Source organism: Botryllus schlosseri, chromosome 13, assembly GCF_051294905.1.
Source record: "Botryllus schlosseri isolate E-star chromosome 13, Bs_hap1, whole genome shotgun sequence".
NCBI classification, from domain to species: Eukaryota; Metazoa; Chordata; class Ascidiacea; order Stolidobranchia; family Styelidae; genus Botryllus; species Botryllus schlosseri.
This window is the reverse complement of record NC_137248.1, coordinates 3406979-3425300: the sequence shown is the minus strand read 5'-3', so window position 1 is coordinate 3425300 and position 18322 is coordinate 3406979. Positions and strand designations below refer to the sequence as shown.

The 18322-nt window shown below is 40.8% G+C and overlaps 1 protein-coding gene across 1 annotated transcript; it reads right to left on the bottom strand.

Moving 5' to 3' along the window:
- Positions 1–7711: 7711 nt before the first annotated feature.
- Positions 7712–9174, bottom strand: LOC145454258 (signal peptidase complex subunit 3-like). Its single transcript, XM_080332259.1, has one exon. It carries the CDS (start codon positions 9106–9108, stop codon positions 8569–8571), a length of 540 nt encoding a protein of 179 aa, XP_080188385.1. The 5' UTR covers positions 9109–9174; the 3' UTR covers positions 7712–8568.
- Positions 9175–18322: the final 9148 nt, after the last annotated feature.

Sequence of the window (18322 nt, the reverse complement as noted above, 5' to 3'; positions counted from 1 at the left end):
ATACTTTCAGATGAAATAACGGTATTTCATTTTCAGCGCATGAATGCAATATACGTTTTGGCCTATGCAGGTCATCAATACTATTGATTCCCTCACTCATAAGTCAGCCGAGTGGACAAAAACGAGTAGCTCAGTAGCAAGTTGAGTTGCGAATATGGTGGTTAGATCATATAGTATCATATTCATGCATCTGCGTATGTCATTCTTTTTATGCACAATGCACATTGCACAAATACTTCTCGAACGTGGTGCCGCGAGAAGATGGGGACAAGAGTTTTGCCATTGACAAATAACAATATTACGGGTCAAAGCTGGAGTCTGTGTGTTCAAAAGGTTTTCGAGTGGGAGTCGTTATGTTGACAACACCTGGAGTCTGTTACCGAGCTGTCACAGCCCAATGGTGGCGTCGAATAAATGTTCTCCTCCAAAGGGTCAAATCTTATCCTGACTACGACTACGTGTTAATGATGGTCAGCAAATCGCTCAGATATCGTATAAGAAATTGGTTGATTCTTCGAAATACGCTATTACATCTCATTGCTATTGGTATTGAAAATGACACAGCTGGAGCTTTTATCAACAAAGCAATTAATAATCAACAACGCAATCCAGTAGGTGATGTTGATACACAATAACAGAACTGCATTATAAAACTGATTGACATTTCCCAGTGAAGTATTAAATAGTTCGGTTCGGTACTATAATATGTCGTAATTTCGTAGCTCATCGTAATCCATTCGTACCATAGCTAATGTATACCGTGCCGAACTAATTTCTTGCATACATTATAGGCCCAAGGATTAAATCCCACCTTGAATTTCGCTCAGTCGAATATTCTGACTTACGCTGGCATTGTATAACCCCGTATTGATTCGGAATTGATTAACTTCATTTGATTTGATGACTGTAGCCACTTGTGTCATCATTGCAACCTCGGCCTCAGCTTTATAATATGCAGACACGGCCTTGCAGGCCATGTCAGCAATCGTTCGTAAGACACAATAGATCTGTACTCATCGTATGTCGGTGGGTTTCTGATTGAAAGAATACTCCAAGTTGCCTATCTTTTTATTATATCGCGATGTCGTGGTGTTTTGATTTGATAAAAAATATTTATTAAGAAATGATGTTATACTTATAGCTATGGTCTCAACCTTTGTCCAGAGAACTTATAGTATAGGCCCTAATAGTGGTTCTCAACCTTTTTGTCTTCGCGGATCCCATGTGGGCCGTCACGGACCCCCGCGACCCCCCTCAGTTATCGTTCATATATCGCTTTATAACAGGGTCGGGCAACAGGGTCGAAAACCACGATGTCCAATAGTCCATAGACAATATTTGCTAGTGAAGAAATACCAATTGGGAATCGTGTGCGCCTTTTAGTTTATTACGCTTTGGCGATTACTATATCTTTTCACATAGCAGGCGGGAAGTCACGAAATAACAAAATGGAACGAAGTAATTATACCAACGGGCCCTTCCGAATATTTCCAAGACAGCACCTCACTCAGCTCTAGTGGTAAATCTGAGTAGGTGGGCTGAAAGAGTTTCAAAACAATATAGCAATATATATGCAATTACCAATATTATTGACCAACAGAATCATGAATCAGGGAAAAATTCCGCGCTTTGAGCGATCAGGGCGTAACGTTGCCAATTAGTGTATACAAGAAATCTCGATCAGAAGTACAGTGTTAAAAACGTACATCCCGATCGGGTCTGGTCTGAGGACGAAGCCCCAAGGAGTTTGGTTTATACCTCTATGGGGGCCCAAGACCAACGTTTTTTTGGGGGGGTGACGACGGCCTGACGGGTTGTTACGGCTATTCCAAATACATTTTGATGTATTGATAGAAAAACGCGGATAGGGGTTTAAAAAGAGCTCAAAATATATCATGTTTAACATTGTTTCAAAATATGACGGCAAATAATATTTTTTGTAATCAACCGTCACTTTCTCATTCCCCAATATCCACTGAGCACCATTTAGTGTAATTCACTGCTTTCAAATTAGAAATAAATTCAATACGCTGGAGAATACAGCAAAAAAATTTGATTCGGTCCGTCAACATATCTGCTTCTCATTTTGCCCACCAGGAAAAATAATTGCCCACCCCTGCCTTAGGGTATGGTCGCAACATATAAAGCGGTGGTCGGGAACCTATGGCACACGAGCCATATATGACTCTTTTGGGTATAAGATATGGCTCTTTTCCAAATATTTATTTTTGTACTGAATTGATCAATATATTGCAGCAACTTGTTAGTAAATTTTCATCACGACCAGAATAATTATTCCCGTGGCAGTATGAACATGAACATGAACATTGAACATGTCTTTGAGAGGTAAAGGCAATGCCGTCTTCAGGCTTAGGGGCTTGAACTCTTTTCAAAATCCTCAAAGTTAAGTTACTGTCATGACGACGACCAGTATCACTCGCGAATTCGATGAACTAGACCCGACCTGAAATCTTGGATTGCGCGATATGTTGATTGACCAAAGAAAATAGCTGACACGGAGACACCAATATGACAACACAATTTTCAAATACGCATTGTCTTCCTGATCTACGGCGCGTAATGTACTGCCGTGTACGTGGCAATCACAATTACAAACTCGATTTACAAACAACGCCATCGCTGTCCACGTTCTTGATTGGCAAGTAGCTCTACCGGCGATAAAATAGGCGTGTAGTGCAACGTTATATGTTACGGCTGAATACTTCGAGGATTGGGCAGTCGATCAGTATTTAGATTTCCGGAAGCAGTGCCGCAGTTACATTGGATTAATATCAATTATAATAAATTCCAAGCTATTTACGATTAATTACGGTATCAGTGGTGAGGCTGGGCCCGTCTGTGCCTTACCTCTCATTTCACGCCCTATTTTCGATTAATAAAATGCAAATTGTGCGAATTTGGGAGGAAATGTTCAAAATCTAGTCATTCATGAACATCAATAGAAAATACCAATAATAATTGAAGGTTTCAAAATCTTCGTTAACAGCTTAGATTGGGTAGGCCTGTAAATAGAGTGATATAGTGGCCATGTTTGGCTCCACCAACGCATGTGATCATGGGTTCTGGCATTTAAAAGGAGCATCACGGCGAACGTACGTTCTCGTAACTCAAATTTCGCATGCGCAAGTAAGGAAACCAGCATGATTAGTTCGAGTTTGTGCAGAGAAAATGCGGCGCATAAGACGAATCCCGCGTAGAGAATTAAGCGACACCGCCGCGACACCAATGGTTGTGGTTTCAAGTCTTTGCACCGCCATGTTTCTATGTGTCGGAGGTTCATCTGTGCTCCTCATTGCCGATCCCGCAGCGCCTTAAAAAGCCCAGAGGATGATTGGGCCGAGCTCCAAAGTCAGCAGCAGAGACCACAAATACGAATGCGAGAGAGAATGAAGAATGGGAGTGCCAGGGCCGTAACAGCACTTCGTCACCCCCCCCCCCCACAAAAAAAATAAACGTTGGTGACTGATAAACCGAACTTCTGGGGGGCTTCGCCTCCCAGACCCTCTCAGGCTGTACGCTGATTATCGATATTTATCACCGACATTGGGTGTCCGTTTAGTGAGTCAGCTTTTCTCGCAAAATGCGAGAAGCGCGAGAAATTTTTATAGTTCATGACTGAATCGGACAATATGATCGCGAATTGCATATATATTGCTATCAATTTTTATCCTCTCTGTGCTCACGTAATCTGATTTACGGGTAGATTGACTGAGTGAGGCGTGTTTGAAAAGGTAGGACCCCTCAATAATAATTGAACATCTCCGAGTGTATACCCGTTGGCAGGAACAAAACAGCACTTCGCCAGGCCCTCACCCCCCCCCAAAAAAAAATTAAGTCTTGAGCTTCCATAGGGTGATAAACTGCCCCCTCCCCCAACACGTTGTTCACTTTTGCCACGAAATTATAGTTCTACTGTTTAGTGAGCCAGCGCGAGGCGCGAAAATTTTCGATAATTCATGATAAAATCGGTCAATAAGATCGGGAATTGCATACATATTGCTATCAATTTCTTGTCCTCTCGGCTCACTTAATCAGATTTACCGGTAGAGATGAGTGAGTTGTCTTTAAAACTGTAAAGCCTGTAAATAATAATTGAACATCTGCGGGCGGGCGGACCCGTCAGTATGACTTCGTTACATGATGTTATTTCGTGATCTCCTATTTGCTATATAAAACAATAGAATAGCCCGAATGTACTAAATTGAAAGATCACACGATTTCGGATTGGCATTTCTTCACTGGCATATTTTTTTTTCCTGCGGGGTGGTATTTCTCTTGAGAGGTTCAGATTGCCAAGACAGGAACATTCGGCGACAGCCATTTAGGCGCCTTTATATGGACAATTAAACCTATATGTATTTTGTATATATAACGAAGTTTTCGGTCAACATAAGGGCAAGGTTTTCTCGCTGCCGATTATTTTGGCACACTTCTTGGAATCGCATGTTACATGGCCTAAAACTTTTTATGTCTTGGTGCGTCGTGGCGCGGTAATGGCAAACGCCGATATGCCCATTTCTATAAATCTTGAGTATTTTTTCTTGGGTGAAGAGGACCCAAAATTAAGACATTTGGCGACGTGAGATCGCGCCAGGCGCGAAAATTTTTTGAAAAAGTTGCATAAAGTTTCAAAAAATACTCTTATAATTTATGCTAATTCACGAAATAATTGTGGGCCTCCTTCGAGCTCGCCCCCCCCCCCCCACAAAAAGCATAATCCCGATACCTGCAAAGCTAGACGACACTCGACGTCTTGAACTCTCGTCTAAGGACGGGACATTTCGCCAGCACGCCACGAAGTAGCGCCTTACCCCGACTTCATATTGTCGTTTTATAGCCTACTATTCTGTACTCCACTCGGTCGCTGTCTCAAATTCTGCTGCGCAGAGGGAACGCCAATCTCATATCATTCTAGTTGGTGGCTCACGCTCACGGGTACGCTACATAATGGTAAATGGCGTAAATCGACTAATTGATCTTCTCGTTACACAACCATTGTAGTTTGTAATCATGACTCAAGTAATAAATGCTGCGACTGTAGGCTAGAACCAACTCGTAACGAAGCGAGAGTCGAGCAATTTTTGTCACCTGCTATGTAGTCTGCGCCCTCGGAGATGACAATGACACATGGAATATGCTATGTTATCATTTTAATTGGCAACTTTGGAATCATTACGTTGCGTCTATGGATATTTCCAATCTTCGATCGGTTCGCTGTAGGCTCTTCTGTGGCTATATAACTATTACAGCCGCAGCCAACCGACGACACGACAATCGAAGCGAAAAGATGAATAATTGAACATAAAACATAATACAGCATAGTCTGTGTCTTTTGTTGAGCATAATCACAAGCTCCATCTCAATTTAAGACTTCGAAATTGTAAAGTGTTCTGTTTTCTACAGCTACATTGTCCTATAAAGGTTCCGTCCTTGTTTTTGACCTCAAGTCCATATTTTTGCTCACAAGTCACAAGCGTGTAGTAATATAACCGTTTATTTAGTTTATAGCGTAATGGTTAAGCGTCCGGCTTCTTAATCGGTAGGTTCGATCCCCTGCCGGGTCAGACCGAAGACCTGATTAGTAACACTGGTATCCATGGCTTCCCTGCTTGGCGCTCATGCATTACTGGGATAGCATGGAGGCCTTGGAGGGGTGGTGCATGACTTAGAAAGCCGTAAAGGCTATATCTACACTTCCTTGTCCAGCGGCATATGCACATCATGCACTCATGGTATGCATCAGAGTTGGATCAATTGTAATTTGTAATGTAATTGAATGTAATTAATTACATATTTCAATGTAATTGTAATGTAATTGTAATTAAAGCATTTTTATTTTGTGTAATTGTAATTGTAATTGTAATTTGACAACAATTTTGCTCAATTACAATTTCAATTACATTAAATTGCTATTGAGACCTGACAAGCACAACATAAAATATTTGACTTATAATGCATTCTCTTCAAATGTCGACAAGGAATTTGGTGGATCCATTCGAGGAAGCCCTTGACTGCGCCCTTGCGGGCGAAGTTTTTTATTTTTACCGCTATGCTGGCCTCGGCTGCCATTGTATACAATTATTAGATTACTAACCAACGGATGGATTCGCAACACGTGACTCACGATTGAATACGCCGAGAAGCGAACTGCTGAGCCGGCTAAAAGCAGCAGAATTGATAGTCCCATAGCTAACGATTCAAGCGTCGAAATTTGATATGTATGGTCCTAATCGAAAGCTAGTGTCGCACTGATTCCGCAATAAAAGTATATTTCCAGGCAATGGTACCATCCCAAAATAGTCGTGAAAGTCTGGGAATCGGCATTGTTCTGAACAATCGCTGGGAGTAATTGGTCATTGTTGTGGTCATGCTGCTGCGACGCTCTCACTTTTCAGAACAGTCGGCCTTAAACGGCTATTTTGGAGCAGTTACATTGCCCTGACGAGATTTTAATTTGTATTTTCGGAATTAGTGCATCAATAGCTTACGATAAAGACCAGATGCATCAAATTTGGACGCTTGAATCGCCAGCTCTAGGACTACAAAGTTTGCTGCTTTTAGCCGGCTCTGTAGTACGTTTGTCGGTGCATTCATCCGTGACTCACATCTTGCGCATCTATCCGTGGGTTGGCAATCTACAATACGATTTCAGATCACGATGCTGCATCGTTACTTCGTCTGGCTAACTAACCAGACCACCGGATATTATATAACGTCTTATCTGACAAAGCACGGTTTTGTTTCCACTACTCATCCTAATTCCTACGTCCCTCGATAAAAATAATATTATTTCTTTAGTTATATACTATATACGCAAATCCAACCCGTGCATGATTATAATACTTTTTTCAACGACATACTGCATACTGGAATAGTTCGAAAACGTTTTTCTTTTATTAATTACCGGGTATTTGCGTATCATGAATGAAACATGAATACTTGAATTGTTGTTAATTACGACGCTACGGTTGTCAAGGAGCACGGTTGAATTTATGATTATTCAATTACATGTTCAACAGCAGCAATTGTAATTGTAATTGTAATGTAATTGAAGCGTGCAAGGAGTAATTGTAATTGTAATTGTAATTTGATATTTTTAGCATGGAGTAATTGTAATTATAATGTAATTGAAACATGCATGAAAGTAATTGTAATTGTAATTGTAATTGAACTGAAATAATGTAATTGATCCAACTCTGGTATGCATGCATATTGCATATGCGCAGATCGTGTGTATGTGTATCATGAGTCGGTGTATATGCCACAAAAACATCAAGGACAAAAATAAACTACGTCTTTTCCTTTCAGGTAGCTTTTTGTGCAACTAGGGCTTGGGCTCTTATATACCTAGAATAGGACTCTTCGCGGTAACACTGTAAAATATGTCTGTTCGACCCTGATTGGTTGGTCACCGCTGGTCTAATAAATCAACCATATGTTCTTTGCAAATGAGCTTTTTTCGTCATGTGATCCAGTCTGTCCTAGCGGGCAACGCCAGGAAAAAAATTTGGATGGGCAATTATTTGATGATTCAGGCCCAAAAAAAACGATGGGCTTGGGCGCCCATAGAGTGATCAAAACAACTTGATGACAGCATACCAATATAATGAACCACTTATAACATGGGTCTAACAAAACCATTTCTGCAACGCTGAGCACGAGTCTAATCTGCTAATAAAGACCTCAAAGATGACCTTGTGATTTTGTTGTCTTGAAAGAAACAAGCTCAAAATACAATAAACCAAGGACACCATCAGTAATTCTTGATACGCCAGAAAAAGTAGAGGTCAACACACTGATTACACAATTGCACCAGCACAACACACAATCCGTAGTCAGCAGAAAACAAACTAGCAACTACAATCCTTCCCCACCAACACAGTAGCCAGTTGTTGTAGTTGCAGTTTTGCACATAACAGTAAAAAATATTTTGCTAAAAGAAGCAGCATGATACTATGTTTTGCAGACATTCAATCTCATTCTCCTACAAACTCTTTCAACATAAACATGTAGCCTACTACGATGTATCATTCTTTAATAAACTCTCTTGTATTGGATAGCTTTATCGATTTTGGAAACTTCTGTCAATGATGGTAATTTAATGCATTTCATGATTGATTTTTAATCTTGTATGTTCAAGCTGGTAATGCATGTAGTATTTCGTGTAACTAGCAATTTTAATAGCTATACCAACATGGTTACTAAATGTTTAGAGGGACTATCACCGCAAGATTTTTAATCTTACTTTCTTCAACAAGGATATTTGGACCATAAAACACATTACAACACTACAAAGACTGTCATAGGGCATGGTGCCAGAGGTGGGCGTATCCACAACTTTGGACACTGCATCAAATTCAAAATAATCACATCATGCAGCAAGATATAAACTGTCTCAAAGTCAGAGATTGGCTAATTTCCTTTCAACATAAATACTCGAACTGTGCAACGCTGTTTACGTAAAATTCCCCGGCAGCAAATTTGCACAAAAAAGAAAGATTGAGAGCTGAGTGCCCTAGTTCTACCTAATTTCAGAAGAAAGGTGGACTAGCCCCTCCGATTCGCATACGTATTGGGAAATGAAAACTGGTGATTTCCAGTTCCTGTGACCAGTCCAAGATAGCCTGCATTAGGAACAAGATTCCATCTCAAAGTAACCGTGACATTTTTATTCCCCTTCAAGCCATGTCCATCATCAAAAAAGTAGTAAGACGTGTGCATTCCTTTCAAGTCTATGTTTGCATTTTCTCCTCTTTTTATTATTTTGTCCCACAATACGACTTGATTGACTTTGTTATTTTTCGTCTCATACTCTGCCAGTAGGTATAAGAAGATTTGTTTCAAGTTCCAGTTGAAGAGGGGCTCCAAATCCGCCTTCAGATCGAAAGAGAGACTTCCCAAATCGTTCTTTTTCCGGTATGCGTTGAAATCCTCGATGTTCCTCACCATTATATCGTTCACGCCAATTTCCACGTCATGGCCGTAGTCCAAGAAATGTGTAGTTAAAAAGCATGCGAATGTCACTGACGCTGTAACGCTCAATGTGAAAGCGAACGCTGAATTCAATCTGGATAAGACAGTATTCATGATGCTGTCTTGGTTTTATTCAATTCCTCAATCTTGTTACATAAAATTTGATTGACAGGCGACGTGGTTATATATATATGGTCAGTGAACCATATAGCATTAATTCCTGTGCATTACTTGTGATTATATTATCATCATCATCATTGGTTTATTAGCAATTTTATCAGTTCAATACACCACAAAAAATGCGATACAATGAAAAGACAGGAAGATGTCGAAGCGACAAGGAGTTACCATACGTCCTCTTTTTTGACTTTTTTGAAAGTGTCCTCGGAGGATGCCCTTTTGTCCTCTTTTTTGAGATTTTGTCCTCTTTTTTGAAAAGTTTAGGTCAGATTTAGAGCAAATTGCGAGTGATATGCCGTAAATGAGCACAGAACTGACGCACCGGCGGGTATTTCGTAGTGAAAAACGGTTATTTTAGCTCTGGGCGGATAGTTTTTTTTAGTCAACCGATCACAAAGTGGGAAAATTCACCGGTTTTTGAGAATTCTTCTCCGGTTTTGTCTCAGATTTCTGAAAAAGTGTCATCTTTTTAGTTTTCCAAAATATGGTAAGCCTAGATTATATCAATGTTTCAGGGATTCATAATTCTAACGCAGTATATTTCACTGTGCAAAAAACTTCTGATTCCAGTACAATACAGTACAGTACAGTACAGTACAGTACAGTACAATACAGTACTGAGCGATCAGTGGACTAAAGTGGGTATTTGGTCCATATACTTTGCGGTGTTGGCTCAGTCTTCTGATCGTATGGTAATTTTGTGACGTTTTCAACCCATGAAAATGATAATAAATGCTGATTATTATCAAGGTCGTTATGAAAACGCTACACAGCTCGGTAGATTTCAATTTTGGGATAATCTCAGTTTGCATATGAAGGTGAAAGGTCACACTCTGCAACCTGCAGTTGCGCAATGCGAGCATCTGTTGTTTTGAAAATCACATGTACGTTAGGGTTGTTCAGATTTGAAAAATTATCAGGAAACTTCGACCATTGTTATCCAAATGATGGTTTAGTACATAAAAACACTTTTATGAGCAATTTTGGTCATCTTCATCGTGATCTTCCTTTTCCGCAAAGCCCCCAAAGATCAGGGTCCAATTCTCCTAATTATTGGGGATTCCCCTGACTGTGTTTACCTAGCTCATAATGCAAAGCAGTTCTCAGCGGTGATGATTGTACCTTTAGGGAAGCTTGCAGTTGATAATAACAGTATATATGCGGGAAATATCGAGTTAATATATATTTTTGACAATTGCACTGAACTACATATACCTGAGCTACCTTCAGGAATATGTGTTGTAATCTGTAGGCCTACTGCTACAGCTGTTGTATGAATGAAACAAATGCATGCATTTCCAGGTGACTTTTACTTTGCGACTGTTGGTGAAAGAACTATTAAGTAGGAATGTAATGTAGGAATGTCAGTGTCTCCGCCTCAAATTCGGTTCATTTGCAAAATACTGAGTAATCTCTTTCTGCTCGAAGACGACGAAAACGCAGGACTCTCCTGTTGCCATAGAGTGGAATATGACAAGGATATCTATGGAGCAACATTGTGAAAGTACTACAAGTTCATGATACTAGGCTTGCTCTTGAAACAAGAATAGAGTCAAGTGAAGAAGATGTATGTTTCTGAAACTCAATGAATTTATTGCGAGAACATTTTGCACAATCAAATTATGAAGCAATTATTGCCAAAAATATCAGTAGGCCTACATCATAACATTTTCGTGGCTTGCGACAATTGTTATTATCACTGAAAATATGTTATGAATTAGTAAGCATAAAAACCAAAAAAAAATGGATCGCGGCATGCTCCAGTCACTTAAGCAAGTTTTAGGCAGGGCTTAAATGAATTTTAGTGCAGATTTTTTGAAGCTCTGATACTTCTGGCGGTGTTGCGCAACAACTTGCAGCAAACTTTTCTTCTGAAGTTCATCATCTGTGATGATAGCAGCATAGTCGGTGTTGAGTTTGACTCCTCGTTCCGCAGCGTCGTTCACGACTTTAACAGTACTAACAAAACGACTCATGATCTTGTATGATTCATACTCAGGCCATTGTTTCACAGGCTGATTCAACCATTCTCCAGAACACTTAAATTCGATGAACAAATGCCATGACTGAGGGCCCACTAAATCAGCCAAAGTGGTGCTCCCGTCTATAGTCCTCTCCGACGAGAAAACAGGTGGTCCCCGTCGATAGGTTTGCGGTTTTTCAACTTCCAGTAGCCGGCTTGCAATACTTTTTCTGGTATGGTAACTTTCTTTTTCCGAGAATAGGGCATAAACCACAGTTTCTTCCACAATGTACCATGGATGTTTCATCAACTTATTGCAAGCAGATTCAGCAACCTCTTTGTCGGTAGTTGTATATCCGTGCATCTCTTGAATGAAACGCAAGTCGTTCCCTGGAGCGTCGCGGGAACATAGAATAAACTTAGAAACAAGTTCATGCGTTTCAGTTGACGAATGAAACATTCTGAATATTGCATCTGATCAGCCCACATGAACATATTCTGAGAATATAGAATAGTTCCCATCCACCTGGCATGATGAGTGGGACCCGGCCTTTGATGATTTGCACGAAACTGAGCACCTAAGATAGCTAAGGTGTTGATGACGCAGAGTTTATAGTCATCCCTAGTAAAGAAATCTTTTTTGTTGAAGGCTTGTGTCAAATGAGCTATGACATTGGCAGCTCTCTCACTGTAATCCTCTGGGACTTCCAAAATTCGAGTTGGAGCAGTTCTGTCTATTTTTGTCCAGTTTTTTTTGAAATTGTTGAATACTGTATTTTCGGGACCCGTGGTTTGACATCCAAAGATACATTTCCAAACACTCTTTACTACCAACTCCAATACATGATGGCGACAAGCATGATACAACATTTTTTTACCTATGAGGTCTTCCAATAACTTTGCAGCCCCCTTTTTCCACCCACTATTGCTCGATGTTGTGTCAAATACCAATGCAGAAATGGAGTTCTGCAGATTCCAATCCGATATCAATTGAAATGCAGTTTTTGCTTGAATCTCGCCTGTTGCATGATCAATCTTCTGAATTCCAAGTAACATCCCATCTGTATGCTGAGGATAAGAAGACAATATCACAGCCAATGCTTCATAGCTTGTTCCAAATCTGTCTTCTGTCAACTTTCCATCCCAGTGTATAGCAGCATGATTGGGTAGGTCTTGTTGGAATGATTCAAATATTTCATGCGAAACCTCAAGGCGATTAGCCTCTCTATGTCTCTTTATACTTGATCTGGATAGCACAAAGTCGTCAATATCCCCTCCGCATGCCTGTATGAAAGCACTAAGTAGCATAGTTGCTTGGTTATCAGTCAGTTTTAGACGGTCCAGCACATCACTAATATGTTTGTCATCTAACAAGTTTCTTGGGGCTTGAAGTTTAATAAATGATGGATATTTGATTGCAGCATCATATTCAGAGGGTGGAGTACTGGTTTCCTCCCCAGATGACGAGGACATTAATGTGACAAATTCATCACTAGAACTTGTGCTCGCAGATGCTGAAATTGGTTCGTCACTGATCTCAGTTGGAATCTGTGCCTGGCTTCTTTCAAAGATCTTATCTTTTCCTGCGAGTCGTGCACTGCGAGAATGCTGTTGGTCCTCATAAAATGCGACGTCTTCATTCTTTTGAGATGGCGACAACTGCGAATCATTTTTTATAAGTGATATTGCTTCGGAATGTCCAATGTCCCACAACTTATCGAGTTTATCACAAAATGCTTGGCGCTTCCCCCCAACATCACCTGACCGATCCTTGCTCTTTTTAAGATCATACCAAGTGTCATGAACTTTTCGCAGCATCGAAACAATGTTCTGCAATTGTTTCATGGGTATTCTTGCCATATTCCATACTTTGGCAACCTCTTTAACAGTTTGTAGAAGAACTTCTTGCGTTTTGGTAGTCTTAGGGCAGTTTTCTTTCAGATATAGCAAATACTGTAGAACCTGACGTAGAGTCGGTAACTTGGAATGACTTATACACTCAGATGAATATCCGATCAAGTAGTGACCCGACTTTGATCTTGTTTTTGGTGGGTCTGACACAACCTTTCTCCGCTTTTCTTCAGACATTCTTCTTCAACTAAATTGCACTATACCATCAAATGATATAACTTGTTTTTTTAAAGATACACTAAAATTGAGAAAAATATTACTGACATTACACATTACAGACCTTTCAATAGCATTTACTGGCTAAAAACTAGGTGCCTTTGTTCTCAACTTGCAACCCAACGGCGCTCACTCGATGTACGATCCATAACAAACAAGTGTTACCCGTGCAACTAATACATGCTTCCCATGAACACGATAGACAGATTTTGAAAAGGAAAACGGAGATACATCTGACATTTATAAGTCAGCATTCAAGTACAATTTTGAAAACAAATATATTACCTTGCCCTTTCTTATTTCTACACAACCGTTTTCAACTGACAACTGCACAAAAGCTACAAACTGGTTACACGGTCAACACTACGGAGCACTGCGTGAACGTAAACACTCTGGTGTATCAGCTGTAGTAAGGAGAAACGACCTCAGGATCTTTAGGGGCTTTGCGGAAAAGGAAGATCACGATGAAGATGACCATAATAGCTCATAAAAGTGTTTTTATGTACTAAACCATCATTTGGATCACAATGGTCGAAGTTTCCTGACAATTTTTCAAATCTGAACAACCCTATGTACGTACATTGTACTGTACACTAGAACGTAGAACGTAGCAAAGAATGAAACGCAGGACGTAGGTATATAGCTCACTGCTCGAGGCTACAGTTTGTTCTCTATCTACTAGTGTGTTGTAATTATGTTAATGTATTGTATGATTTTCTGTACTGCTGATCAGACATGGGGCAATCGCGATTAGTAATCGTAATCGATTTCGACGATTACAGTATTTTTAAGTAATCGTAATCGCAATCGACTACATTCGAAAAAATCCCGAAGTTATCGTAATCGACTACTTCCCATATTTAATCGATTTCTTTGTGAAAGAACGATTACTTTTTATTTGTACAAGGACTGTGACATATACTGAGAGCACAAATGTCTGATTTTCTAATGCCACTGCTCATTATTACGTCAGAGGTAGCCTATTAGCTTTGCTCGTCTTTGCGTAGGAAGTGTCCACACATAGTAAATAGATATTCGATGTAAATTAGGGTGATTGTAAGAAAACCCACCGTGCTGTATATCGGTTCCTGTTTGGAATCGGTGTCCTGTGCTCACACTATATTTCATTTTTTAATTATTTTTTATTAAATTACTTTAACTTGGAAAATCGTCGCTGCTCCCCTGATATATCAGGCAAAAAGGCCAGCGATTCCAATCAGGTATCGGTTTATCAATATATTTCAGACGCCACTACCTCGCATCAGGATAATTAATCATAATCACCTCTCTGCCTGAGTTAAAATAGCAACTTTTGTATTGATCTTTGATTATGCTTAGCTAAACTATAGAATGTAATAGTTCTAATTCTACAGTTGAATGCAGTTTCACCGTTGCTGCTTGGCGAGTAGTAGGCCTATATGGTACGAACGTACAGCAGATAAAGGTTTAAAATTTTGTACTCGTCAAATAAAACATTACGGTTTCCACAACGAAGCATTCAAATCAACAGCTGCTGATATAGATCATAACTGGGCCTTTGTTTTGCCGTTTCTCGTAATGGCAGCTTGCATTACATTATCACATTAAGTTGAAGGCAGAATTTTATGTTCACTTTCTGTTATTCTCATATGATTCCTACAGGGTTGGTTCGATTATGTTCACAATAAGAGCAATTCTGTTCACAATAAGAGCAGTGTCATGTTCACAATAAGAGCAGTCTCATGTTCACAATAAGAGCAGTCATGTTCACAATAAGAGCAGTCGTTGTATTCACAATAACATCAGTCGCAGCACCACCATATCCCCCGGACACGATGTCCGAGTGGCAACATAGTCCGAACACAACCCAGACATGATGTCCGAACACCCCCAGACACGATGTCCGAGTGTCAACGCAGTCCGAACACACCCCAGACACGATGTCCGAACGCCCCCCCCCCAGACACACCCTAGACATGATGTCCGAACACCCCCCAGACATCCTCCATACACCATGTCCGAACTCACCACGCCCCAGACATGATGTCCGAGTGTCAACGCAGTCCGAACACACCCCAGACACGATGTCCGAACCCCCCCAGACACGGACTGCGTTGACACTCGGACATCGTGTCTGGGTGTGTTCGGACATCATGTCTGGGTTGTGTTCGGACTATGTTGCCACTCGGACATCGTGTCCGGGGGATATGGTGGTGCTGCGACTGATGTTATTGTGAATACAACGAGTGCTCTTATTGTGAACATGAGACTGCTCTTATTGTGAACATGACTGCTCTTATTGTGAACATGAGACTGCTCTTATTGTGAACATGACTGTTCTTATTGTGAACATGACTGTTCTTATTGTGAACATGAGACTGCTCTTATTGTGAACATGAGACTGCTCTTATTGTGAACATGACTGTTCTTATTGTGAACATGACTGCTCTTATTGTGATCATGAGACTGTTCTTATTGTGAACATGACTGCTCTTATTGTGAACATGAGACTGTTCTTATTGTGAACATGACTGCTCTTATTGTGAACATGAGACTGCTCTTATTGTGAACATGACTGTTCTTATTGTGAACATGACTGCTCTTATTGTGAACATGAGACTGTTCTTATTGTGAACATGACTGCTCTTATTGTGAACATGAGACTGTTCTTATTGTGAACATGACTGCTCTTATTGTGAACATGACTGCTCTTATTGTGAACATGAGACTTCTTATTGTGAACATGACTGCTCTTATTGTGAACATGAGACTGTTCTTATTGTGAACATGGCTGTTCTTGTTGTATTATCATGTCTGGGGTATCTTCGGACTGCATTGACACTCTGGACATCATGTCTGGGGGTGTTTGGATATCATGACTGAGGTGTGTCCGCACTGCGTTGCCAATCGGAAATCGTGTTCGGACATCATGCCCCGTCTTGTGTTCAAATATCAAGTCTAGGGTGTGTTCATAAAATCATGTTTGGGGTGTCTTCGGACTGCGTTGACACTCGGACATCATGTCTGGGGCGTGGCGAGTTCGGACATTGTGTCTGGGGTGTGTCTGGGGGAAGGGGCGTTCGGACATCGTGTCTGGGGTGTGTTCGGACTGCGTGTACACTCGGGCATCGTGTCTGGGTTGTTCGGACATCGTGTCTGGGTTGTGTTCGGACTGCGTTGACACTCGGACATCGTGTCTGGGGGTGTTCGGACATCATGTCAGGAGTGTGTTCGGACTGCGTTGACACTCGGACATCGTGTCTGGGGGGGGGCGTTCGGACATCGTGTCTGGGGTGTGTTCGGACTGCGTTGACACTCGGACATCGTGTCTGGGGGTGTTCGGGCATCATGTCAGGAGTGTGTTCGAACTGCGTTGACACTCGGACATCGTGTCTGGGGGTGTTCGGGCATCATGTCAGGAGTGTGTTCGAACTGCGTTGACACTCGGACATCGTGTCTGGGGGTGTTCGGACATCATGTCTGATGGGTTGTGTTCGGACTATGTTGCCACTCGGGCATCGTGTCCGGGGGATATGGTGGTGCTGCGACTGATGTAGTTGTGAATACAACGACTGCTCTTATTGTGAACATGAGACTGCTCTTATTGTGAACATGAGACTGCTCTTATTGTGAACAGAATGTTAGCACCATGTTAACACCATGTTAGCGTGGGTTGCAGCTAGAATCAGGATCAAAACAGCAAAAGCATCGCCCAACCAAACTTTGGTCTTGGGCCCCCATAGGGTAGTCAATTTTGAAGTTGAAGATTTAATTTCGTCAATCATATTGGTAATTGCATTATATTGCATATTTAATCCTATCTCAGCGCCCGATAGTCAGATTTACCTGAAGAGTGGGGGGCGTAATTCATAATTATAACATATGGTATCTTGCAATAATTACTTAATTATATGTTGTTAATTCGTGACCTCCGGTCTGTTATATAGCCAAAAGATATTGATTGTAGCGGCCCAAACAGCAGACTAAAAAAAAAACTTGCGTGAGACCACTGAGACGCACACATAAAATTGTCATGTCTAATGCTCTGTGGGTGCCCGGGTGGCATTTGCATCGTGGGCTCAGATTGGAAGGAATGGACTGTTAGTCACGCCCACCCAGCGCGGCTATTAACAATGGACACATACCCTAAGTTTTGGCCAATGCCTTTCTTTAATAGCACACTTCGTGGAGTCTCATGTTGGCCGAAACTGCATATGTCTTTCGATGTGTCGAGGAGCGGTATTGACTGGCACCTAAATGCCTATTACTATTAATTATGCATGCTTTTTTTCTTGAGGGGGAGACGTATGCATTTCAAAATCAAGCTATCTAGAGACCTTTAAATCGCAAAGCTCAAAGAGAAATTCCAAGTTAATGAAATCTCTCGAAAATACTCTATAATTTATGTTCGTTTACAAAATACTTTTGAGTCCCCTCCAACCACGCTCCCCACCCTATTGGAGAATTAGGGGTGCGGCAGTTATGGACCTAGCAAGAATGCAGATCATTGGGTGCGATAAATCGTCCTCTATAAAATGGGCAATGGGTACATTATGACGTAACAAGGAAATGTCCCATCTTTTTTAAAGACAGTTGTTATATCATTGGGCCTTTCCAGCGCAACCCATGTATTGTCTTCCAATATAACTACTACGATACAAAATAAATATAATCGTGAGTAATCGTGATTACTTTTCCAATGTAATCGTAATCGACTACTTCCCGATTTTGCTGTAATCGTAATCGCGTGATTCAGAAGTAATCGTAATCGCAATCGATTACATTCATGAAGTAATCACCCTATGTCTGCTGCTGATAGTATTGTCTGCTCAGTGCTCATTTTTTTTAGTGTCCTTGTAACTTGCACCATTGCACGTATCGTACCGGTAGTTGGTGGTTCGCCAGAGTGGAATTGGTGGCAACGTCACACAGAACTTCCTGTTTAATTACTTAATTATTCTATGCAGAAAAGCTCTTATCACGCAGGATTTCAAAAAACGAACTGAGATTCCAATTGGGGTGGTACACTATATTGTCTGAATTAACTTATGGATTATATTATATCAAGTACTTCTTATA